Below are 26292 nucleotides of genomic sequence, written 5' to 3'. Positions count from 1 at the left end.
CAACTGTCTGTTAAAAAAAACTTACATTTTCTCCGCCGCCGCCAAAAAATTCCGTTTGTGAAGGTGTTGTGGGCGCTGTGCCCGGCGACCGCTTCATCTCCATGGTCCCGCCGCCCGGCAATGGTTCCCCGTTAAGACTAGGCCCGGGGGTGCCGCTGCCAGGGGGTCCCCCCACCCCCGGGGGACCGTTGTCTACCCCTCCTGGACCCATTCCGCCTGGGCCCTAAAAAAATAAAAAATAAAATATTACATCTGCATAGGTACTAGGTAGGTATTATTAAAGAGCACAAACTGACTATTTTTCAAAAAAAAATTTAAAAATAAAATTCAATAGGTTAATATTTGTCTTAACAAGGATGACAACATCCATAAAAGCGAAGCACTGAAACGGTAGGACAAACGGACATTAACATTTGTATAGTGTCTAAACTGAATAATCAGAATATAAAGTATAAGAGTCGAAGCAAAATTGTAAGTAAATTTGTTGGAAAACTGCTTGATACAGAATAATGTTTATGGACATACTTACATTTTAGGACTTGATTATAGAGTTGCTTCGCTTATAATATTGTTCTTTGTTGTCCCAGGAATCAATATACCAAAAACCAGATCAAACGGATAATTAGATAACATAAAATTTTGTTGTTAAAAAAGTAGAAAAATCAACATGTTTAAAATGGCCGTACGGACATTCTTGTAATGATTATAGAGTTGCTTCGCTTTCTAAATCGTACCAAACTACTACAGGAATCATCATGCTAAGTTTGAAATCGATAGGACAATTCTAACATGCCTAAATTAACGAATAAAAGCTATCTATCTCGGACGAAAAATCAACATGTTTAAAATGGACGTACGGACATTCTGGTAATGATTATAGAGTTGCTACGCTTTCTAAATCGTACCTAACTACTACAGGAATCATCATGCAAAGTTTGAAATCGATAGAACAATTCTAACATGCCTAAATTAACGAATAAAAGCTATCTATCTCGGACGGACGGACGTACGGACGTACGGACGGACGGACGTACGGACCGACCCTAATTATAGAAAAGCTTCGCTTTTAAAAAAAGGAATGAATATCAGGCACTTTTCCTCATATTGCATTTACACCACAAATTTCGAAATACTAATTTCAGGTTAGGTAAGTAAAACTTGGGGGAGCCCTGTTATGGGCTAGTACTCAATTTCAATAAAAGAGAAATAAAGAAGTTAGGGGTGGGCGGGGGGTCAGTGGTTTTAATAAAATTGATTTGAGTGAAAACACCATCAAAAAGTTGTGCAATAGCAAATAGTTGCTAATGTAATTTTTATGTTTTTCCAATTAGTGGATCTTTTTGTTATATTTTTGGATGATTTCTTACATTTATTACCATAGGAAAATGAATGTTTAAAAGTATACCTATCTAACTCTAGATAGAGATGTCTATATATATCCATTTTTGTAAGATAGGTATACCTACCTAAAATTTAAGTAATTTAATGTTTCAAAAGAAAAAAAGATAGGAATTTAGAACGTTTTAAAACAGTAGGACTATTCTTTTGATACAACTTACCACTGGCATATTTGGTACATTCTTCATCATATACAAAGGATCAGGGCCATCAGGTCCCCCCATGGGGCCTCCAGGAGAGGGCATAATGGGGGTTCCGGGTCCCCCATGAGGGGGGCCCCCGGGCGGTCCGTAGCCCGGTGAGTTAGGGGGGTAGGGGCCACACATAGAGGTCGGGGGCCAGGGTCCGCCGGGGGGCGGTCTACCCGGTCCCATCCCGGACATGGGGGGCATACCAGGTGGGCCAGGAGGGCCGGGGGGACCCCGTCCCATCGGGCCGTAGCCCATGGGGGGCCCCCGGGGTGACATTCTCGGTCCCATACTTCCAGGTGGGGGGCCTAGGAATAAAATATAAAAATATTGAACTAAAATTTGTTTTCCGTATTGGAATTTTTGAATTATTTTCATTACATTTTTCTATAATTAAGTTTTTCTGTCTATAGGCCATTCTAATAAAGTATTGCTCTTCTACATTTGATTTGTTTATTTGTCTTCTTTACTAGTGTATGTCTTTTGACTTGTTTGTCTATATAATATAATTTGATCTGTGTTAATAATTTGTAAATATCTTTTTCTTTGGTTCTAAAACTTTAGCTTGGACAAAATTAAACTATATTATTTTATATACAGATTAACGAAACATTCCTATTTATTTTACTTCTAACTATAAACCTAAACTAAATAATTTGCTAATGTGAGACACCGTGATAATATGGAGCATTAAAGGCAAACAGAAAAAAAACTTTACCTAAGCCGGGATGGCCGTTGAAAGGTTCTCCGCCAGGTCCCATCATCGGCATCCGCATGCCGGGTGGCGGCCCCCGCGGCCCGTAACCGCGCGGACCCATCGGCGGGAACCCGGGCCCCATCATGGGGGGACCAGGCGCACCCGGGGATGGGGCTGGGGGTGAAGGTCGTAGGGGGGAATTCTGAAAAAAAAGAAATGAATTTTTAAAAATTATGAAACAGAAAGAGAGGGAGGGAGGGGACAATGGGCTGTAAATGATTCTTCCTCCCAAACATTACAAACTCGATCTGCTATTAATTATTTGAAAATTAAAATCAGAGGGTATAGTCTGAATCAGGATATAACTGGAAGAAAACCAGCTGATTTAATTTAAAGGTATATTATATTTTTTCTGTAAAATCACGAAACCTTGCTATAAATAGATTTTTTTCCTGCTTCATCTTTATATCAAACCAGATACATACAATTTTTTTTAGAAATCTTGATTTGATTAATTATTATGTTTAGCCGGTTTAATTTGATTATGTTAATTAATTATGTTTATTTTGGGGGGGTAAATAACCCCCCCAAAATAAAAATCTCTAACAAAAAAATTTTTGCCCCCCCCCCCTAAAATTTTACCCCGGGGGTAAATTTTGGGGGGATAAACAAAATTTACCCCTGCCAACAGGGGGGGTAAAAAAAATTTGCTCGTGCGCCATTTTAACCCCCCCAAAATAAAAAGCTTGGACGTCTATGACCCCAACCTCCCCTATTGCTAATAGTTGCTGTGCCCCTAACCTGTAGAGCCAAAGTAATGTATTCGAATAGTAAAAAAAATAGCCTAAAACCATCCCAAGTCTTGAATAAAAATAAAATAGCTTAAAACCATCTTGGAAAATTTCCCTATAATAAAGAACTCATTCAGTTCAGCTGTTATTGAAATCTAAAGCAGAAAAACCTAAATACTTTATAAAATAGGATAACCTAACATACATTTTATTATTGAACAAGGATGACAGCATCCCTAGCTTTTTTAATTTGAACGTTAGGATCTATTTGTCACAGGAATCATCATGGAAAGTTTCAAATCGATTGGGACGATTCTAATAATCCTAAATGAATTAAACCATTGCTTTTAAAAATCAAGATTGGTTTGTTGGTGGTTATTATCGGTTCAACAACGTATTACGGAATTGTGGGAATTTATGAAATTTTAAAATTGAAAATAAGAACAATGGTAGCAGTGAATGGTTCATATTTGTTTTACGTCAAATATAGGGAACAAATAGATTTTAAAAGTAGATAACTAATACTTTTAAATAAGGGGGTAATCTTGTTATTGTTCCTTAATAAAGTAATATTATAGACAACTAATTCAATAGTAAACTCTTATATGGGTAACCAATAGATTTACATTAAAGATAACTAATTCTAAAATAATTCAATGTCCCAAAACACACTCTAGCCCAAAGTCTATAACAGACCTATAATGAAGAAATCTAATCACAGAAAATATAGGTATAGCCTTTACAATGTCCCTAAACTCATGTAGATGAGTATCTAGAATAGATAACATAATTATAAAAAAGCAGTAAGTTTTTTTGTCTGAAGTTAAATATCTCTGAAAATACTGGTCCGAATTGATTGTACTATCCAGGGAAGATTTATAAATATCTTTGAGTGGTTGTAGACTATTTTTCTAACCTCCACTGCCTACATACTAGAGGCTAGGGGCACAGCATCGATTATTTTTATATTAAAAAGAGCAATTTGAAAAGTAATTGAATAATCCAAATGTCCCAAAATTTATAAAAGTAACTATTCAAACATGTAGCATATAGATTTACAATATAGACACTAATCAGAAAAAAATATAGAATAAGTCTACTAGCCAATGTCTCTGAGTGATTCAATAGATTTATATCGCCCCTGATGGTCGATCAGACACAGAAATTAGTCCAAATTAAAAGAAGTTTCTAGCAGACGAAAATGTTTGTTTACAATTACCTAGTCAATCTAATTGTTTGATCCATGAAATTTTTGGAAAAATTTCCTTTTATAATGTGTAAAATGTGTAAATAACCATTAATTGTTCCTAAGTTGTTTTCCTATTGGTAAGATAATGGATTACGGATCTAAAGTTTATATATTTATTACTGATAAGTACTAGAGCTTCTATTCAAATAGTTATCTAATTTATTCTGTCATTTAAGAGCAAATAAACAAGAAATTTTGTAGAAATATAACAAAAAAATTCATATAAATTGAGTTAAAACTAAAAATATTGAAAATAAGAAACTATTTGCGCGTTAAAACATTAAATTTTGATAAGTTTATTCTAATTAGTAGTGTAGCTACTCTATAGTATGAGATTGTCCGTCCATACGACTGTCTTGAGATTAGTGACGTGCGAAAGGGGGGGTCTGGGGGAGTCTTACCCCCCCCCCCCTTTAAACAGAATATTTAGAAGAAAAGTGTTTCCTTTTTTTCACCTGTTCAAGTTTTACACCCCCATGTTAAATCGCCGTGCACGCCACTGATTATTACTGTATTACAGTCTATTGTACTTATTTTATCGAATAATTATTGTAATCTTAATGTGGATTCAATACTTTTTATTCATGCAAAAATATAAAAAAAACTTTTATTGTTACATATTTTTAAAAAAATTCATTAAAATTATTGATTTTGATAAAAAAAAAACATCAACGTATTTACTTATTATGAACGTATTATTGATAGATCAATAACCTTACAAAAAAATACTAATAATTGAAAGACAGATTTAATATTTAGAAAAAAATATGTTTATAATTGTAATTATAATTATTAGTGGGGGGGGGGGGGGCGTAATGACATCTAAACTTAAAATAGTCTAAATATTAATCTAGATTCTTGAAACTTGGTACATAAGCCTAGTCTAATAGGTACTACATCTAAATGAAAAAAAATCCAATAAATTTTTTTGGGGTTAGGTTAGGTAAGAAAAACCCCGCGGAAATGAGGTTTTAGGCCTTTTTTGGTCTAATTTGATGTAGAAATAAACCTCTAAATGTTTTTTTCTTAGGTTTTTTTTCCATTACAGTGTGTCTATTCACAAGGACATTGCTCACTGTTTAAGTTTAGATTTCATTACGCCCCCCCCCCCCTTACTCTATAATTGTGATCCGCTTGTAAGTCCATTTATTCCTTCAATATGATTTTCAAAGCTTTCATACTAAGCACCTGTTGAGCAAAGTGATACCCCCTCTCCTATTTCTAATATATTGAAAAACATGGAGGGGGTTATTTTTTCTTATGATTAGCCCTGCGGGTCCAATTCGGGAGGTACCGAACCTAACCTGACTTAAAGTAAGTAACAAACAAAAGATAAACTATCCCTTCCTCCATTTTTATCAAATCATAAGGGGGAGGGGTGGTCAATAAGACAAGCGTCGTATTATCTGCTTTTTATAATGACAGACATCTAAAGTCTATTTTTAAAAGAGAAGCTTTTCTATAATTAGGATCGGTCCATAACAGTTTACTCTTTTTGTGTGACGGTTAGCTCTTTATTTATTTATTCATATAAGAATTGTCCTACCGATACCAAACTTTGCATGATGAATCCTATAACAGTTAGAAAATTTAGTCAGCGTAGCAACTCTATAACCGTAACCAGAAAGTCCATACGTCTATTTAAAACTGTTCAATTGATCTGAAACCTTTTTAACAACATTTTTTTCAAATCGCAGACTTGCCTTTTCTTCGAATTCGAAAGAAAACTGAGATTTTATATTTATTACTTTAGATAGTTTTACTTTAATAAACTTAGTAATTAATTCTAATAGACAAAATAAAAATGTTAAAATATAATATTTTAAAAATAAGGTTAAGAAGAAAAAAATTAAAATCCCTTTTTAATGTAAAGATATTAAACAAGGATGACAACGTCTAATAAAAGCGTTGATTTCAAAAGAAATAAATTCAATATTATAAAAGAGACTAAATTAAAGTTTTCTGCCAGTCAAAAGGAAAAATGTCCCAAAAAATATAGTACATAAGCATGCATGCTGTAACTGTCATTAATATAGTAAATTCTAAAACGTTTAGAAAGATAAAAATTTTGATTAAGTAAGAAGCAACATAGTTTTGTTTATGTGCACTATTCCTAGTCGGAGGGGGACAACTAATCTAAATTACACGATAAATGACAGTACGACAAACGGACAAATTGGACTTGATGAGTAGCTGCGCAACTGTGTGTTTGTGTGGGTAGAGATTTGGAGGTTTCCCTTAAAGCTCATAGTCAAGCAAAGCAATCCCCCTAGAAAATTTTTAAAAAGGGTGGTTTTTTTTAGTGTGTTGTATTTTACCACAGGTTAGGTTTTATTGGGTAGAGGGTAAAATCCCCTTAGTATTGGGGACCCACCGCTAGGGTTAGGTATGATAAAATTACCTCTCCTCAGAGAGAGAGGGGACAATGACAACAGGCTGTTTATTACACTAGTCCCCAAAAATTATAAAAACGTTTCCTTATTCGTTCGCTTTACAACTTTGGGGACTTAAATGGATTTTGATTTGTTGTTTCATTAAGGTAAGTGTTCATACGTTTCAACCACTAATTTTAAATTACAGAAGGGGTAATTTAGTTTATCATCATTGGAGATGTATATCAATTTATCGGCCATTGTCTTATCCCTTTAAATCACTGACCTCTCCTCTTTAATATAAAATTAATTCAATAATTAATTCAATAATAAGGGGGGGCATTCCATGTTCACTAAGCAATTTAAGGGAAAGTGCTAGAATTTGTATAAAAATAATCCAAAATAATTACTTTTTTAAGAAGAATCAGAGGATTTAACGCCACTATGATCAGGAATAAAGAGACTTGGAAATTTTAAAAATAATAAATTTCGTCAGAAAAAAAGGCTAAAACCACCTCAAGACTTTTATAACAAGTGCACGGAATGTACAACCCAGCCATTCCCGAGATCTTTGGCTTCAGACAAATAAATCTTACTACTTCAAAGACTAGCGGCTGCGTCACTTGCATCGAGAGGCACTATATTCAAAAGGGTAATAAAGGATAGAAAAATAGCATAAATCCACTATAAGACCATGTAAAGCTTCTTCAAAAAGAATCAAAACATTAAATAATAAGAAATCCTAAATTCAAGAAAATTTTCTCTAGACTCAATATGCCCTTTATCCTAGCATTAGATTGAAATTAACTTCAAAAAAAGATACGTAGCAACTCTGCATGTCTAGTAGTATACTTAGGGTGTTTTTATTTATCATTATTTAAGCGACAGTAGTAATCTATTGTTTTTCTTTTATAATTATTCAAAAACATGTTAAATCGGAATTTTTCTAGAATATATATAAAATTAATAGATTTCTATTTGTTAAAACTTTTCTGTTTATTATTAAATTATTTTCTTATTATAAAAAAATTGCTGCCTTGCTATTAGACATAGACGTCCTTGTTTTTTTTCTCTCTAATCTTAGAATTAAGATCTGTTGATGTTTGAAAACCTTTTCATACAGTCACTTCCCGGGGATTTAATGATAAGTCAATAGAAGATTAATCTCTGCCAACCCCGTGTAAAATTTTGTGTTTGGTAACTAGTAAATATTAAGCAGAATGTAAATTACCTTATATTGACCTCTCTCTTACAAAAATGAGGGAAAAATAGAAAAGAAATGTATATTGTTATATATTATATTGAGGGTCCCCCCCCCCTTCCCATTAAAATGGGAAATTGGTAGGCCTACTATCCCTTTTTTATTCCCAATATTTTGGCAAAAACCTGTTGACGCCACTGTTAATATCTATAATTTTATATATACTTTTTCTCAAAAAAGAATATCTATCCTTTTCTCTCTAAAATTTTCTCTTTTTTTTCATTGAAAAGTAATACATGAATAGATAGTTGAATACATTTTAATATTAATTCAAGTCAAACTTTTCTATATCAAGGATGTTTCCGTCCGACATGTATTTGCAAATTTTAGCATGTTAGAATCGTCCTTTTGGTTTTTAACCTTGCATGAAGATTCCCGTATAAATAAGGCACGATCAAAATGTATCATACCCAATATAAATTATCATATAATTGTGATTACCCTGCCGATTAGCCACAATTGTATATTACAGCACAAAAATTACTAAAAAATTAACACTTTCTTTTTATTGAGCTTTACGTTTTTGGATGTTGTCATCCATGGTTTTCTTTTAAGAATTAATCTTCATATAATACATTAAATAGTGGCAATGGCAAATAGAGAAACAGAATTATTTTTCTCGTATTCATTCGAAACTGGTGGATAGGAACCGGTTCTCATCCATACGAAAAACCTATGTCTAGCATCGTATTATATATACAGTTTTCTACGAATATAAAAATGTACAATCATAAGATTAAACCAGTTTTTTAAGCCCGTGCCTTCGGCATCTCGGGGCTAAAAAATCTAATAATTGTACATTTTATATCCACGAAAAGCTGTTTATAATACGATGCGAGTAATAACTATTAACTAGGACAATTTATCCAAATTACAAACAATATTATTTTTTTCCAAATGATTTTACATAATTTTGCTGTATTACTTATAGAAAAAAATGTCCTTGTTGTGTTAATACATGATTCTACCATATTTTATTAAAAAAAAAAGGTTAAAATAAAAATAAATATTTTGTCAAACGTTTTGCTTATATCAAACAAACAGTAATTACTAGGGATTTAAAATGGCGGATTTTTAAAAACTAAATGGCTGCGGTTGCGGATTTTTGAAAATGTTTAAAATATAAGGTACAATATTATGAGCGAAGCATCTCTATAATCAAGTATTATAAATGTCAGTATGTCCTTAAACAGAATTCTGTATTGGCGGGTGTAATTTTCAGCAGCAATAAGTCCATATGTTAGAATATTTAGGAATAAAAATTCTAGAAGCTAGTAAAAGTGTCTGACTCAGATTATGACGTCAAAAAAAAATCAACCAATGAGAGGCTACTATAAGTTTTACCATTGGTAAATTACAGTGTATACTGGCCTCTCATTGGTTAATTTTTTTAAGTCAGCCAATTTTAATAGCTTCAAAATTCTAAAGCTGTGAATTATTTTATTTATTGATAAGGGTTGCAGTTACGATTATTTCTAGCTTTTTGATATCAATATGAGATAACATTTTTCCTAGTATGACAGCTAGCAAAAAAAAAACATGAAAAATACAACTTACATGAAGTCCATTTGAACCATAACCAGAATTCACAAACCCCTAAAAAAATAAGATGCTTATTAGTTTTTTTATTGTTGGCAATTTCACTTTAACGAGAAAAAAGTATTTTCTTTAAAGTTAGGTTAGGAAAAGAAAGGCATATAGGAGCCCTGCAGGGGATTTAAAGCACAGTTTGATAAAAAAAATTAACATAAGAAGGATTAAACTCTTCTTGCCTTTTTATACAGACAGATGGGAAGACATTTATCAGTTAGATATTAACATAGTCATGAAAAGCTTTAGCTTCGCTGCTATAGTTACAAGTGTCCTATAGAGTGACAAACAGACAGACAGGCATACAGATAGAAAGATACTTACATAGTCATGAAAAGCTTTAGCTTCGCTGCTATGGTCACAAGTGTCCCGTCGCTCGGGTGCAGCGCAATACAGGTCCCAAAACACACTGAAAAAAATTATTTATTAAATTTTAAAAAATACAATATTTCATTTAAATTTATCATTCTATTCACTTGGATTTTAAAATAATAAATTCCTGAGACAACAAGGTTAAATGTTATAAGCGAAGCATCTCTATAATCAAGTCCAAAAGTATAAAACTGTCCTTAAACAATATCATGTATTTGGCTAATTTTAATACAAGTTTGCATACAGTTTTGTTTAAACTTATATAATATGAATATTCTGCTTACAAGTTCTGATACTCTACAAGTGTAAATTTTTTGTATTTCTTGGTTTTAGAGCTTTGCTTTTATGGATATTGTCATTCTTATTTTAGATTATAATCTAATCAGACGAATGTAAACATATGCCAAATTCTAAAATGTTTTAGACATAGATACTATCAAAATTGTGGGAACCACTGTTTTAGAGGTCTTTGGGACAAAAATAATACAAATGACAAAACTATTTTATTGGTTGAAAAGATTAAAAACAACTCACCACCACCAAGAGTGCAGAAAACCAGGTGGTTCGCCTAAAGTTATATTTTTCTCCCATCGAATCTGAAATAGGTAATTAAAATAGTTAAATATAAAGAAAAAAATTATAAACATGTAGAACGACGTATCTTTGATCGTCCGTCCGTCTGTGAAAACTATCTCTTAATCTATATCATAAAGTAACAGGATGTATGTATACTTATATGTCTATATCTATTAAGATCTCCTAAACAGGACAGCGGAAAGTGTCATCTCACTGTGACGTTTCATTCTTAGTGGTTTCCTTTCCTACTTCTCCTCTCATCCTTCCCTTTTAGACGCATTTTTAAGTCGTCAAACATGACACTTTTCGCTTTACCCTCGTAAACGGCCAGATCAATGGTAGCACAATTTTCAGGGAAGTTTCACGTTGGTTCAGGGAATGTTTTAGACATTAGGACAGTGGGTAAGGGTCACCACCCCCCCCCCCCCCATAGAGATAGAAATATCCTCCCCCATCAATTGTTTTACTTTTATGCTTCCGAAGGTACAAGAATAACTTTGAACATCAATAAATATGTGAGAGGAAGATTTAATTATCTTCCAAGTATCTATCCCCGATCTTACCTCATTTAAGAATGTCTGGGCAGCTTTCTGAGCACCCACGTGAAGCAAATACTCATACACGTACAGGGCTAACCTGAAACAAAAAAATAAATCTATGAAAAAATGCGCAAAAATACCGCGAAATATTTTCTGTATCTGGCTATCAATCAATCATCCTTATATAAACTTAACAGAATGTTTGTCTATCTGTGTAAAGGTACTGAAGGATATAGGGGATTTTAGTCTTTTATAGGGCAGGTTTAAGGCTATAGTTGGCTGGGATATTGCCATAAAAAATATACCAATACCAAATTTAAAACAATTAATATAGAATACGTGGCTTTTTGTCGTCAATTTAGGTTTACTATACAGTCCTCATATACATACATGGTTAAAAAAGGGGATGGGGTAAAGTCGTAAGGAGGGATAATTGGAGGTACCGTTGTATTAGCCAGCTGAGAAAAACATTTTATCAGGGTATGCGAGAATTTCTCACAATAACAAAGGATTCTATATCAATTATTCTTTTGGCAAGGGACGAAGTCTCTAAAACAATAGTTCTTTAGAATATATCTTTCAAAATATTCTATTATCATTTTTTAAAAATAATAATAAAACCTAGATTAAATATGTTTATAAAAGTTATTTGTTAGTTAACATATGTGAATATTGTATTGTATCTGCAGGGAAGTACCGTACAGGTGTTAGTTTAGATAATAAACCAGGGACTAGGGGATATATAAATTTTAGTGGATTAATTTTCATAAAAACTTGCGCATTTTCTAACAAAATATAACTATTTAGGAATAGACGTACAGACGTCCTGATGGTTTGTATCAATTAGGGATCTAAAGGGATAAGACAATGACCGATAAATTGATGTACATCCCCAATGATGATACACAAAATTGCCCCTTCTGTAGATTACAATTAGTTGTTGAAACGTTTGGTGACTCAACTTAATAAACCATCCAATCAAAATTCAGAGCTGGATCTTTAAATCATTTTAGTGGTGCGCCAGATCGGGGCGATCCAACATTCCACCAATATGAGAGCGCAGCATTGTATAAAATGCCGCGCTGTGATTGGCTGAAATTTGGCGCACCCCGATCTGGCTCACCACTAAAATAATTTAAAGATCCAGCTCAGTAAAAGTTCACAATGTTGTTAAGCCAACGAATTAGAAAATGTTTTACTAAAACTTTGGGGGCTAGCCTAGTAAACAGCCCAATACTCCCTTCTTCCTCCTATGACCTCTTATAAAACATATTCCTTTATCCCTACTAATATATTAGCCGTCTATATCAACGCAGCTGTTCTTTAATTAATTTATGGATTCAGAAACAAAAGAGAGAAATAAAAATATCTTATTTAGACACAATTCTTGCAAATTACTAGGGTTGGGCCGGATACTTTTTTGGCCGGATACCGGATATCTGATATCCGGCTGATTTATAATGCCGGATATCCCGTTCCGGCCGGATATCTGGCCAACGTTCGATATCCGGGAATTTACCGGATATCCATCCGGATAACTGGATATCCGGTATCCGGCCGGATATTGAAAATGACCGGATAACCGGCCAGACCGGATATCCGGCCCAACCATACAAATTACATATAATTATTAAATCAGATGTTAGATATTTTTAGCTCTTTAAAAATTCAACAAAAAGAAATTATCTAGGTATGCAAGGAATCTAAAAGGGATAAGACAATGGACGATAAATTCTTATACGCTCCAAATGATAATAAACAAAATTATTACTTCTGTTGATCTAAATTATTGGTTGAAAAGTGTTGACACTGCTAGTTTAGAACCAACCATTTAAATACGAATAAGATAAACTGGTTTAAAACTTTGGGTACCAGTGTATTTTACAGTCTACTGTCCCCTCCCTCCCTACATTATGTTAGAATTTATGCTTTTTCAAATAACTTCTTTTTTGTTATTCTTATATACGCATCGAAAACACCTTTTACTACGTAATTTTTATTACTAAGTGAAAATACAAACATAGTTTTTACTACTTTATGAAAATAACATGAAGATTTACTTTTAAAAAAAGGAAAAAAGTTTACATACTACCTACTAGTTGCAAAAAACCAATTAAAGGTAGCATATTTATATAAAAAAATCTTTGAGTACTATTATTATAATTTACATTCCATAGCCACTCCCTCCCCAAAACAAACAGACAGACAAAGTATGTTAAAGATATGATGATTATAATTACTAAAGGGATGTTTCTTAGGTTATTTCGGAGACAAAGGGGGCGGTAGGTTGTGCTAAAATTCCGCAAAGGTGCGAGTTGTAAGGCTTAAAAACAATAGTAGAGCGATAATATTCACTCAATATGTGTATTCCTTATTGAAAAGAACTATAGACAAAAATATTAGTGAAAAATATTTTGTGAATATTATCGTTCTACTACTGATTTTAAGCCTTAAAACTCGCACCCTTACGGAATTTTAGCACAAGCTACCTCCCCCTTTTATACAGAAACCACCAATTACACCACAATTACTTGTATGTATATTTCATAGAATTTTGAACCGTCGAAGTTAGATATAGAGTAGATGCTCAACAATTAAAAAGCTTGAGTCATTTTTTTTAATTAACAGCTGTAAACAAATAATTTTTCTGTAAATATATGAACCCCATAGCATTACTAACCAGACTGGTATGTGTAATTATTCAATATAGTATTTTTTCTTCCATTGCCCTATACCTTTACATTATTAGTCAATTATTGTTGATTGACTAATAAGAGTTAAGTGTAGGCAATAAATCAAAACAAACCAATTATGGCTAACTAGGGGCTTCGCCGCAAACGTTGGTGGTTCCTGTAGTTGTTGGGTACGATTTAGGAAGCGTAGCAACCATATAATCGTTACCAGAATGTCCGTACGTACATTTTAAACATATTGATCTTTAACTTTTTTGACAATAAATTTTGATGTGATAAATTATCCGATTGATCTTATTTTTGGAATACTGATTCCTAGGATAACAAAGTACAATGTTATCAGCAAAGCATCTCAATAATGAAGTTCTTAAAATGTAAGTATGTCCTTAAACAACATCCTGTATTTCAGCTGTTTTTCAACAAATATACGTACAATTTTGTTTGGACTCTTATGCATTTATATCCTGATTATTCAGTTCTGACACTGTACAAGTGGTAATGTTCGTTTGTCCTACTGTTTCAGAGCTTTGTTTTTATGGGTGCTGTCATCCTTGTTTATTCTATACTAGCTCCTTTGCCCTTAGCCTCTAGGGGCTTTGCCCAAAGAGGTTTGATCAACATAATTTTTCGTATTTTAGATTTAAAATAAAATTTTTAAAAAAATTTATTTTGGTTGAGGGAATATTTTTTTTTTTTTGGGGGGGGTCTAGTCGACCCCAATATTTTGATTTTAGTTTTAAAAAGAAATTTTTGGGGGGGTTGGATTTTTCATTTTTTTGGTGGGTTGGGGGTGTCCCATCCCCCCAAGAAAATAGTTATAAACCTTCCCGGGACCTATGAGAAGCTACCCTGTAAAGGAGAACCTGATCGGTTCAGTGGTTAGCGAGATCCTTCGCTACAAACAAACAAAAAGACACACAGACAAACAGACATTGTTCTACTTTGTATTATAGATAGATTATGACAATTTAATTGGAAGATTGAAATTATCTTCATGTATTGGATCAGATATCTTTAGAACAAGCTTGAAATATCAGGCTATCATTACTTTTTCTTTTCTAAGAAAAAATATAAGACATAAGAGAAATAAATTTTATCAATAAATCTAAACATAGCTTCTTCTAAGGGCAAGTAAATGTAAGAAATTCTTATGTGAAGATGGTTCAATAAACAGATGAGCCACAGTGTCACATCACAACATGTCACATATAATAACTTAAAAAGACAGCTGTGACACTTTGGTATCATAATAATAAAACCATAGGGTATACTTTCATAGATAAGGTATTGTGTTGGATAGGAAATATTATATACTTGTTGCCTCTTGGTATCCATAGATGAATAAAAGGTTACCAATCAAATATTAATCCTATATATCATGCATAATATTCATTACTACAAAGTACATATTGCCTTTTTATGTGTTAAATAAGAAATATTAGTCATAGTTTAAATGCTAAAATTTAAATACCTCACCTCTTTCCCTTTTTTATTATGCAAAATTACCCCCCCCCCCCACTCGTTCCTTACCTCCACTGCAAGAAAAAAAATCATCTTTTGTTTTTAATAAACAGTATAGAATTTATGCTCATTAAAGCATCATGTATTTTTATTTATCTAACTGAAGATTGTTCTTGACATGAAACACTGTGTATTGGACTCATTAAATAAAAATAACATGTTTAATTAAACTGTGTTGATCACTCTATGTTATAAGCTCTATTAAGTGATTAAATATCGAGCACTCTAGTTATTCTTGTGATCATTTATACACATTGCTCCTCATAATTCTGGGTAGAGCTCTCTTATCAACAAGAAACTTATCAAACACAGTAACAACAATGGCCATGGACAGGATCATCCTTGATTATTCTTTAAAGAATATACCTGTTCCCTCAAGGTTTAAGTACGAGAAGGAAGTAGCTTTTAGACTGCAGAACTTTGCCAAAAATCTTTCTTTTAACCACTGGGCCAGATGCACAAACCAAACAAATATACATAAACCTTCTTTTGGCCTTAAATCAAACTTTTCTATTCCATTGTATAAGGAGGCCTTCGAATTAAAACCATTTAAAGAAGACCTTGTTAAGTTAATTTCAAACATAAAATATCGTCCACAAACAAATGAGTTTCAAAAACGCCTCAAAAATGACTGCAATATAATAAGAAACTCACCCGACATAATAGTTAGTGCAGACAAAACAGCTAATTTATACAAGATGAATTTAGCCCAGTATAAGAACCAACTTCTGAACAACATAACTAAGGATTACAAGAAAGTAAATATAAATGAGGTGAACAACACTAACCTAGAGGCAAAAACTTTAGCCAATAAATTTGATGTGGCTAAAAAAGCTGAAATTCTTTCAGACACTTCAAGCTTTATAACAATCAAAGACCATAAAGAAGACTTTCCTGGTCGGATCAAATGCAGACTTATTAATCCTTCAAAAACTGAGATTGGAAAAATAAGCAAACACATCCTGGCAAAAGTCAACAAAGAAATCAAAGCCAAAACCGGTTCAAACCAATGGTCTAGTACAAAAGAGGCTCTAAATTGGTTTAAAGAACTAAACAACAAACAAAGCCTTACATTCTTTCAATTTGATATTGAATCATTCTATCCAAGTATTTCAAAAGAAACCCTCTTACAAGCAATTAATTTTGCTAAACAACATACCTGTATCAACCAAGATGAAGTAGATATCATCATGCATTCTAGACAAACATTCTTATTTTCTGATGGTGAAGCATGGGTTAAAAAGAAAGGCGAAAAATTTGATGTTGCTATGGGCAGTTATGATTCAGCAGAGGTTGCTGAACTTGTTGGCCTTTTCCTTCTCAATGGCCTAGAAAACCTCATACCCCAACAATATATTGGCCAATACAGGGATGATGGACTAGCAGTAACAAATTTGAGTGGCCCAGGCGCCGAAAGTTTGAAGAAAAGAGTCACCCAACATTTTAAATCACTTGGCTTTCAAATAACCACAAACATATGCATAAAAGTTGTGAATTTTTTAGACACAACTTTAAACCTTAACAATGGAACACACAAACCATTCAGGAAAGAAACAAATCCTCCATGTTACATTAACACAAAGTCATGTCACCCTGCTAATGTAATCAAACAACTTCCCAATATGATAGAAAACAGAATTTCTGAGCTATCAAGTAATAAAACGATTTTTGAATCAGAGAAAGCCAAGTATGAAAAAGCTTTAAAAGCTTCAGGTTACAAGCATACTTTAACATACAAACAACAACAACAAAATCGAAACACTTTGCCAAAGAACAGAAAAAGGAAAGTAATTTGGTTCAATCCTCCATACAACTCTGCAGTAAAAACTAACATTGCCAAGGAGTTTTTAAAGCTAGTTGACAAACACTTCCCAAAAAACTCACCACTTCATAAATACTACAACAGAAACACATTGAAAGTTTCATATTCAACAATGGCTAACATGGGAAGTATAATCCAAAGCCATAACAAAAAACTACTGGGTGAATCAAACCTACCTACAGAAAAGGGTTGCAACTGTAGGAATCCACAAGATTGCCCCCTGGATGGAAAATGCCTTACAGAAAGTTTAGTATACAAAGCCCTTGTCACAGATGAAACAAACCAAACTAAATACCAATATATAGGGCTGTCATCTGGACCTTTTAAAAACAGATACTACAAACACTTACACTCATTTAGACACAACAACAATGGTACCAAGCTTTCTGACTGCATTTCAAAGCTTAAAGAACAGAACAAGCCACACAGCCTAAAATGGTCAATAAAAGCCCTTGCAACGACTTACAACCAAAACTTCAAGAAATGCCAATTATGCCTGACAGAATGTGTTTCCATTGCCCATGCTTCAAAATCAACCACAACATCACTCAACATGAGAAATGAAGTCTTCAACCACTGCATACATCGAAAAAAGTACTTACTGGACCAAACTTAACCTTATATGGCCATATCATAGCAATTTTTTTATATATATCATGCATAATATTCATTACTACAAAGTACATATTGCCTTTTTATGTGTTAAATAAGAAATATTAGTCATAGTTTAAATGCTAAAATTTAAATACCTCACCTCTTTCCCTTTTTTATTATGCAAAATTACCCCCCCCCCCCACTCGTTCCTTACCTCCACTGCAGGAAAAAAAATCATCTTTTGTTTTTAATAAACAGTATAGAATTTATGCTCATTAAAGCATCATGTATTTTTATTTATCTAACTGAAGATTGTTCTTGACATGAAACACTGTGTATTGGACTTATCAAATAAAAATAACATGTTTAATTAAACTGTGTTGATCACTCTATGATAATATAAAGTAGTAAGGTTTTTTTCTGTCTGACGTCTAAAATCTCGAAATTGGTCTGAAAAAATTTAGCTTTTTGGAGCCTTTGTAAATGTCTTGGTATGGTTTTAAGCTTTTCTTCTATTATATTCCACTCTTACCCTTATATGCAAAGTAACTAGATGTTAAATAAAGAACAAGCCAATAATTTTGTTTACTATAGTAGTTGGATATCTGTATGTTCTATCAAATCTCATCAACATCTAGAAATAGGGGATCATAACCTTGAGAGCATGATGATTTTTCCTAAACAGGTTTTATGCTATTTTGTAGGGAAGGAGGGTAGATTAGTTGAAATGAAATATTAGGACTAGAAAAGGGATATGCCAAGTGTCAAATCAATATGCTGTAAGATTACAAAAAGACATTTTATAGGGAAATTTAAACTTTATTCAAGTCATTTAAGTCCTAGGTTAACAATTCTAAAACTAGAGAAATATTCTATTTGCAATACTAAGAAAGCAAAATGAGATTTCTAAGATTTACATACAGAATATTATTAACAAATTTAGTATAAAAGTAGGATGTGTGCAAGAGTGTGTGTTTGTGCATGTGAGCGAGTGGATGTGCAAATCAATTGAAATTAGACACCTTAAAAACACACACAATCTTATCAATGCAAAATTTTCATCTTTTTGTCAGTACACTGCAAAGAACAATATATTTATTTGTGCATATTTTACAATACACATTTTCCTAATGATATAAAACCATTTAGGTTTTAGTATCAGACATATCAATAATAATTAGAAGACAACTAATGAGATGCAGTGGAAATTACGTATAATCTACCTGTAAAGCACCAATAGTCCCCTTATTTATAGAAAACAAAAAGGTTAGCATAAGGATGGAAGGTAGTCCCAAAAAAGTAAGTGCCCAACCGGATTAGGGCATTGCCAATTTATTCATTTAGATTAGGAAAAATATCACTTCTGTATTACTTGTGAAACAAAATATATGACCACATTTTAAAATTCATAAGTTATTCTTAAAATTAATCAAAATCAAAAAGAGCTCTAGTTTATCAAAAAAGAAATAATAATTTTCCTTAATTTTTGCCAATTTCTTAAAGTGTATTATGTGTGTAGTAGTACAGATCTACTAGTGTATATTTGCATGTACAATGTACATGTAGGCTGTTTTGCATTTTTAATCAACAATGCATTTACCAGAGTTCATTGTCCTTCGCAAAGCTAAAAACTGTCTTTAATTTGGATATATTAGCAAAATTAGACAATTTTTCTTGATTAATTAATTATTTACACAATGCACTTGATAGATAATTGATGTTTGCATATTATATTTGACATTTGATATGTTAAAATTTAAATTTACATTATTTAGCTAGGTAAGACTTTTCCAAATAATAAAAAAAGTATCCATTTATTATTATTCAAGAAAACATTTTGTCTACATACTTATTAAAGCAAATCAAAAAATGTACATGTTGCTTTTTGTATCGTAAATGGATAAACAGTAGACCATTGATTTAAAGGGCAGGTTTTACTCTATTTTTACTATGTCAGGAAAAGTAAGACTACTACTTATTTTATATAGCCATATAATAATTTACTCTTTTTAATTAAATACCTATGAGGAGTAAAAAGGGTCTACAATCACCTATTAGGGCAAAGCCCTAGAGATAAGAAAGCCAATTGTTAGCAGAATAGACACAAAAGACAAATTAACAAGAATACTTATTATATATTGATATAAAAGTTATATATAAGCTAACTTGCTTTTTAATTCATTATATAATTGACTAAATTAGAGCAAAACAGCTGTTGATTTGAAACTCTACAATCATTATTAGTCTTAATTGCAAAATAAAAATAAGAGACAGCATAAAGCGGCACCAAAAAAATGATGTCATATGATAAGATAACCAATGAGAGGCCAGTATAAATTTAAATATTGGTCAATTACAGTGTATATTGTCCTCTCATTGGTAAACTTTATGGTATGATTTATTTTTTTTGTGCCACTTTACATTTTCTCTAAAAATAATATACAGCTTTTTTTCATTTTTAGATCAAAATAATTTAAATTTTTTTATTATAGCCTGATATTGTATCATTGGTGAAATTCGTATTTCTAAAGTTAGAAAGACTCAAACCCGTGACCTCCAAGACAGCTAGTGGATGAATTACACTTTACGCCTAACCATGCTATACCATGTTTTATTATTCGTCTAGGATGTTATATCCCTTATATTATGATTATTACGGGGAGGGATAGCAGGGGGGGAGGGGGGCGAGGGGTGGAATAAAAGGGAATATCATGCAGAGAAAAACAGGGGAGGAGGGAAGGGGCTCCCCGGGGGGGGGGGGATTTTCAGAGCTTATATTAGAGGGAGGGGCAAAGGGAAGGGAATATAGGGTACTACAAAAAAAATCAAAGAAAAATATATAATTTTTCCATTTAAAATTATAATTTGATTATTTCTAAATAAAAAATAACACACTTATTTAAGTTAATTTGATTTGAATCAAGAGCTTTTTTAATGTCAAAACGCCAATAATGATTTCATTTTACATTTTACATTATTAACAGAAAAATTAAACTTTTTCAAAGGAAAAAAAAGGTTTTTAAATTAGCAGATATTAGAAATATGTTAGTAGAATATGTCTTTATGTTCATTAAGATCTCTTGAATGTTTAGAAAGCTAAAAAGTAGTTGGTTAAATAAAAATTTAATTATTTTCTTCTATATTTAATTTGTGTCACCCAAATTATCGACCCCAAAAAATCAATACCATGACTTTAAGGAATAGAAACATACAGCTCAAGGGAGTTATATAATCAGGGATGGGGGATATGTTATATAATCAGGGAGGGGGGTATTCATAATACAAAGTAGCTTGATGTCTGTCTGTCTGTCCGAATGTCTGTCCCTCCCTTGAGATCTCGGTAACCACTGAACCGATTGGTCTACCCTTTAGGGAATATACCTACTGTTCCTGTGCTGGTTTTAGGCTATTTTCTAGGGTGGTAGGATACCCACAACCCCCACCCCATATGCGTCCAAGGGGGGGGGTAATGGGGCGATTACCCCCAAATTTTTTTTCATTTTACCCACCCTATTCAAAATTTACCCCCCCCCCAAGCAAATTTTACCCCCGGGGTAAAAATTTTGGGGGGGGTAAAAAAAATTTGCGGCGCGCTTCGCGCGCCATTTTACCCCCCCCCAAACACGAATTACCCCCCCCCTAAAAAATTTTACCCCCCCCCAAAATAAAAAGCTTGGACGCCCCTGCCCCACCCCCCAAAAAATAAAATATCTCTCCCATTTTTATAGCATTTAATTTAACATTAAATGATTATTTTTATTCATGACAACTGAACATCTGCTTTTTAGATCACTTTGTCTAAATGTCCATTTATGATTTCAGTGCCTTGCTACTTATGGATGTTGTCGTACTTGTTCATTCTACTATTCTTAAAAAGAAACACTATAACAAAAATACATATTTAAAGATACATACAATTTTAAGAGTAATTTTAACACATATTTGTCAATTTCAATTTAAATGAAACATTTACGAATAAATTAACAAGGACAAAAATATTAGAGTTTGCGCAGGATTCAATTTGTTGGTCGGTCAATGTGATTAACATGGTTAAAGGAATTTTTATGAATATTAAAAGCGAAGCTTTTATATAATTAGGGTCGGTCAGTCCGTCCGAAACGGACAGCTCTTTTCGTTAATTTAGGCATGTTAGAGTTGTCCTATCGATTTAATCATTTAAAACTGCATGTTAATTCCTGTGGTAGTAAGATACAATTTAGAAAGTGTAGCAACTCTATAATCAATACCAGAATGTCCGTACGACTATTTTAAACCTGTTAATTTTTACTTTTTTAACAACAAATTTTTATGTAATCTAACTATCCGATTTTGGAATACTGTTATAAGCGGAGCATCTCTAAAATCAAGTCCTAAAAATGTAAGTATGTCCTTAAACATTATCCTGTATTTTAGCAGTTTTTAACAAAGAAGGTGTATCAACTTTTTTTTTATGGCTAGCCGGTTCTTTTAGTAAGTAGTAGATGTAAAATTTTTCATAGAATTCAGATATGCAATCGGTTTTTTTGTAGACCTCTTATTTTTTAAGTAATTTAAGTTTTTAAAAAAAATAATTAAGTCGGTTTTAAGGTACTAAAACGCAACAAAATAAAAGAAGAAAATGGCCAGTAAGAACAAAAATAGTAAGATCTTTAATTTGACACCTTACTTTTAAAATTCTGTTGAGTAATTATTGAAAAAATCTATTTTTTTAACCTCGGTTTAATAAAAACTTTAGACCTAAATATTTTCTCAAACAGACATAAAAAACATGGGTTCATATATACCTTTAGAATCAGAAAAATATTACGAATCCATTGTAAGCAAAATTGAAAAAAAGTAAAAAAATAAAAAAATATAAAAATGGCCAATTGTATTTTTTGTTCTGGCAACACTATTGTCTTCCCTTTTTTACCCCCTCTTTACCCCCTTATACCCCCTTCCCATTTTTATACCCAATTCAAAAGTTAAGACGTTGCCTGTACAATATAATATGATATTTTCATATAATTCCTTTTATTGTAGTTTATATACTATATTGTAAACTTTTTTTTCAATTTTGCTTACAATGGATTCGTAATATTTTTCTGATTCTAAAGGTATATATGAACCCATATTTTTTTACTTGTGAAATGATAAAATTGAGTTCAAAGTTTTTATTCTCGTGGGTTTAAAAAAATCGATTTTTTCAATAATTACCTGACAGAATTGAAAAAGTAAGGTGTCAAATTAAAGATCTTACTATTTTTGTTCATAATGGCCATTTTCTTTCTTTTTTTTGTTGCATTTTAGTACCTTAAAATCGACTTAATTTTTTTTTTTTAAACTTAAATTACTTAAAAAATAAGAGGTCTACAAAAAAACCGATTGCATATCTGAATTCTATGAAAAATTTTACATCTACTACTTACTAAAAGAACTGGCTAGCTATAAAAAAAAAGTTGATACAACTTCTTTACTTACAATTTTTTCGAATGATTAAAGAGTTATAACACTCTACAAGTGTTAATGTTCGTTTGTTCTACCGTTTCAGAGCTTCGCTTTTATGGATGTTGTCTTCCTTAATTTAGAACTAAAACTTCAACAAGGAAATCTTTTTAAGGTATATAAGAAGTCTATCTCATACGGCATTGAGTAAATACTGTTTCAAAATAGCCGTGCATACGGACTGACTCACATACGGATAAATTGAGTTTTAGAGTAACGTCAATACTAATATTTAATAAATAATATTTTATCTTTAGTCAAAATTGTCAAAACTATAATTCAAAACATTTTATTTAAAACTTAGAAATTCCCTACTGCCGTTTAAGAGATCATGAGAGACAATGATTAAAAAATTTATTGGAATAATAAAATTAAAATTTGGTTCTTGCATTATATTCTTTATTGATAACAATAGAAGCCTGATATCTTATACTTAATAATTTAGATTTTGTATTTCAAACAATAATTTTTGACTGACTTAAAATTTGTAGGTCGAAGCACAATTAGGGGAATCTCCCCCCCCCCCCCCTATTTAACTCTTTCTTAACACTATCAACCTATTACACAGTACAATAAGATAAGACAAAAGTAAAGCACCCACAAAAAGCATTACCATTGCAGCCATTTATGAGGTCTTAAGTGACATCCACTTATTGTAATGAATTGATTGATGCTAAATAGGGTTAAACTTGGCCCAATTAGGGGAATCTTACCCCACCCCCTCCCACCTATCTATTTCTTTCTTAACACTATCAACCTATTACACAGTACAATAAGATAAGACAAAAGTAAAGCATCCACAAAAAGCATTACAATTGCAGCCATTTATGAAGTCTTAAGTGACATCCACTTATTGTAATATGAATTGATTGATGCTAAATAGGGTTAAACTTGGCCCAATTAGGGGAATCTTACCCCCCCCCCCTCCTGGGCCACCTATCCCCAAATGAGCCAAATGTCACAATACAATTAGATAGGGTTTACTCTTCCAAAATAATAACAAACAGGGCCCGGGGAGGGATATTTTAACCCAAGAAAAACTATTTTTCCTTTGAACAAAATTCTAATTTTAAATAAAGTTATCCTAATAAAGTTTTGATATATACATACATATAAAGAAGATCAAACAAGGATGACAACATCCATAAAAGCGAAGCACTGAAACGGTAGGACGCACGGATATTCTGGTAATAATTATAGAGTTGCTACGCTTTCTAAATCGTACCTAACTACTGCAGGAATCACCATGCAAAGTTTGAAATCGATAGGTCAACTCTAAATTAACGAAAAGAGCTAACGGTTCCGGACGGACCGACCCAAATTAAAGAAAAGCTTCGCTTAATCAATAGGACAATTCTAACATACCTAAATTAGCGAAAAAAGCTATCCGTTACGGACGGACGGACGGACCGACCCTAATTTTAAAAATGACTTCATTATCAAGTGTAGGAGGGGACATTTACCTGTACATAACTTTGGTAACAAAAAACTTTGGGTACTCAATTAATTGGTTGGTTACAAACTAGTGGTGTCCAAACTTTTTAACCAATCATTTTAATATACAGAAGGGGTAATTTGTTTATGATGGTCAGGGATGTTTATCAATTTATCATCCATTGTCTTATCCCTTAAGATCCCTGTATATAATCTGAAGAAAACATAAAGACGAAAATAAAATAAAGAAAGACGGTTTATGGGTAATATATATGTTTTATTAATATAGCAGTAGCTTCGCCCATAGCCTTTAGATAGGCTTATTACGTATCGCAGCTACTTCATGACTTGAGCATGTTAGTTTGTCCGTCCGTTTTAGTTATAGAAATTTCCTGTATTTTTTCAATTAAAGAAATATAGATTAGTTTTAATTTTAATAGAATTTACCTAAAATATCATATCTCGTAATTGATATACAATGCCTACCAAATAGAAAAATAGTCTAAAAATTCCCGAAACATATGTGAAGATCCTTAAATGAAGAACTCAATTTGTTAAGTGGTTATCGAGATCTTATACAATAGGATACGCCCCTAGAGGCCTTTGGAGGCACTTTAGGTGGGGGTAGTGAAAGTCCCTTAACTATATTTTTTAATATTAGAAAAAAAATATAAAATTTTTTTGGGTAGGATCATTTTTTTCTAGGGGGGATTTCTCTAAGGAAAGGAGAAACATATCGGTTCAGCTGTTATCAAGATCTTGCTGTACAAACAGACACATAGACATCCTGTTACTTAGTCTTTTGTTCTACTTTGTTTATGAGACAATCTATCCCTTTCCCTGTAAATACCAAATGTTGCATATAGAACTAAACTTTATTCCAAACTTTCCTCCAACTTAAAGAGAACCCCTTATGAGACTGTTTAAAAAATAACCCCTCTTTTTTTCTAACATAAAATTTGTATGTGATAAAATTATCCGATTGGTCTGATTTTTGGAATACTGATTCTCAAGACAACAAAGTACATTGTTATAAGCGAAGCATCTCTATAATCAAGTCCTAAAAATGTAAGTATGACCTTAAACAATATCCTGTATTTAAGCAGTTTTTCAGCAGATTTACTTACAATTTTGTTGCGTTCGACATTTATATTTTGAGTTTTCATGTTCGTTTGTCCTACCATTTCAGAGCTTCGCTTTTATGTATGCTGTCATCCTTGTTTAGTAGCGAAGCTGCTGTTTAACTAACTTAGTCTGTTGGACCGTACTAGAAATAAGCATTACCAAGCTGCTATTACAATGAGAATCTGCTATATAACTTACTTTGTCCGTCGGTCTGTCAGAAATGCTCTGTTGGACAATAAATTTCTCTGCTGCTATTGAAGATAAATTAATGTATTTTTTTCTTTGAGGATAATTATTACAATAATACAATTTTCTCAATAGATGATTACTTTACATTTGCGATAAAAATTGAAAAAAAGTGGGTTATTCCTAAAAACAAATCTTCTATTTAGTTGGAGATTTTTTCGCAAAACTTTGTGAGGTAAAACTTTTTGAGAAACATATATCTAGGATTTAGGTTTAAATATGATAATTTATTCGCAATTGTTTAAGATTATTTCTTATATTTTAGTTTGATAGTACAGCTACTCTAAAATTATGATATGTCTGAGTACGTCATGGTCGAAAGGACGAACGGACCGACCCT

General features: G+C 32.3%; 1 protein-coding gene across 2 annotated transcripts in view; it reads right to left on the bottom strand.

Moving 5' to 3' along the window:
• The window catches only part of LOC145305855 (uncharacterized), a 42071-nt gene that overhangs the window by 5692 nt on the left and 10087 nt on the right, over positions 1 to 26292 (bottom strand). For both annotated transcript variants that reach the window (XM_080147681.1, XM_080147682.1), the window contains exons 4-10: positions 11058 to 11130; positions 10453 to 10514; positions 9871 to 9955; positions 9514 to 9552; positions 2305 to 2485; positions 1560 to 1894; positions 26 to 223 (exon numbers count right to left, since the gene is read on the bottom strand). In XM_080147681.1, the coding sequence (XP_080003807.1) occupies positions 26 to 223; positions 1560 to 1894; positions 2305 to 2485; positions 9514 to 9552; positions 9871 to 9955; positions 10453 to 10514; positions 11058 to 11130 (973 nt within the window). The remainder of the gene's footprint in view (positions 1 to 25; positions 224 to 1559; positions 1895 to 2304; positions 2486 to 9513; positions 9553 to 9870; positions 9956 to 10452; positions 10515 to 11057; positions 11131 to 26292) is intronic.

Source organism: Acartia tonsa, chromosome 14 (assembly GCF_053477335.1).
Source record: "Acartia tonsa isolate MP-2025a chromosome 14, ASM5347733v1, whole genome shotgun sequence".
Classification (NCBI taxonomy): domain Eukaryota; kingdom Metazoa; phylum Arthropoda; class Copepoda; order Calanoida; family Acartiidae; genus Acartia; species Acartia tonsa.
Note: the sequence above shows the minus strand (reverse complement) of the source record. Positions and strands in the feature narration are given on the sequence as shown.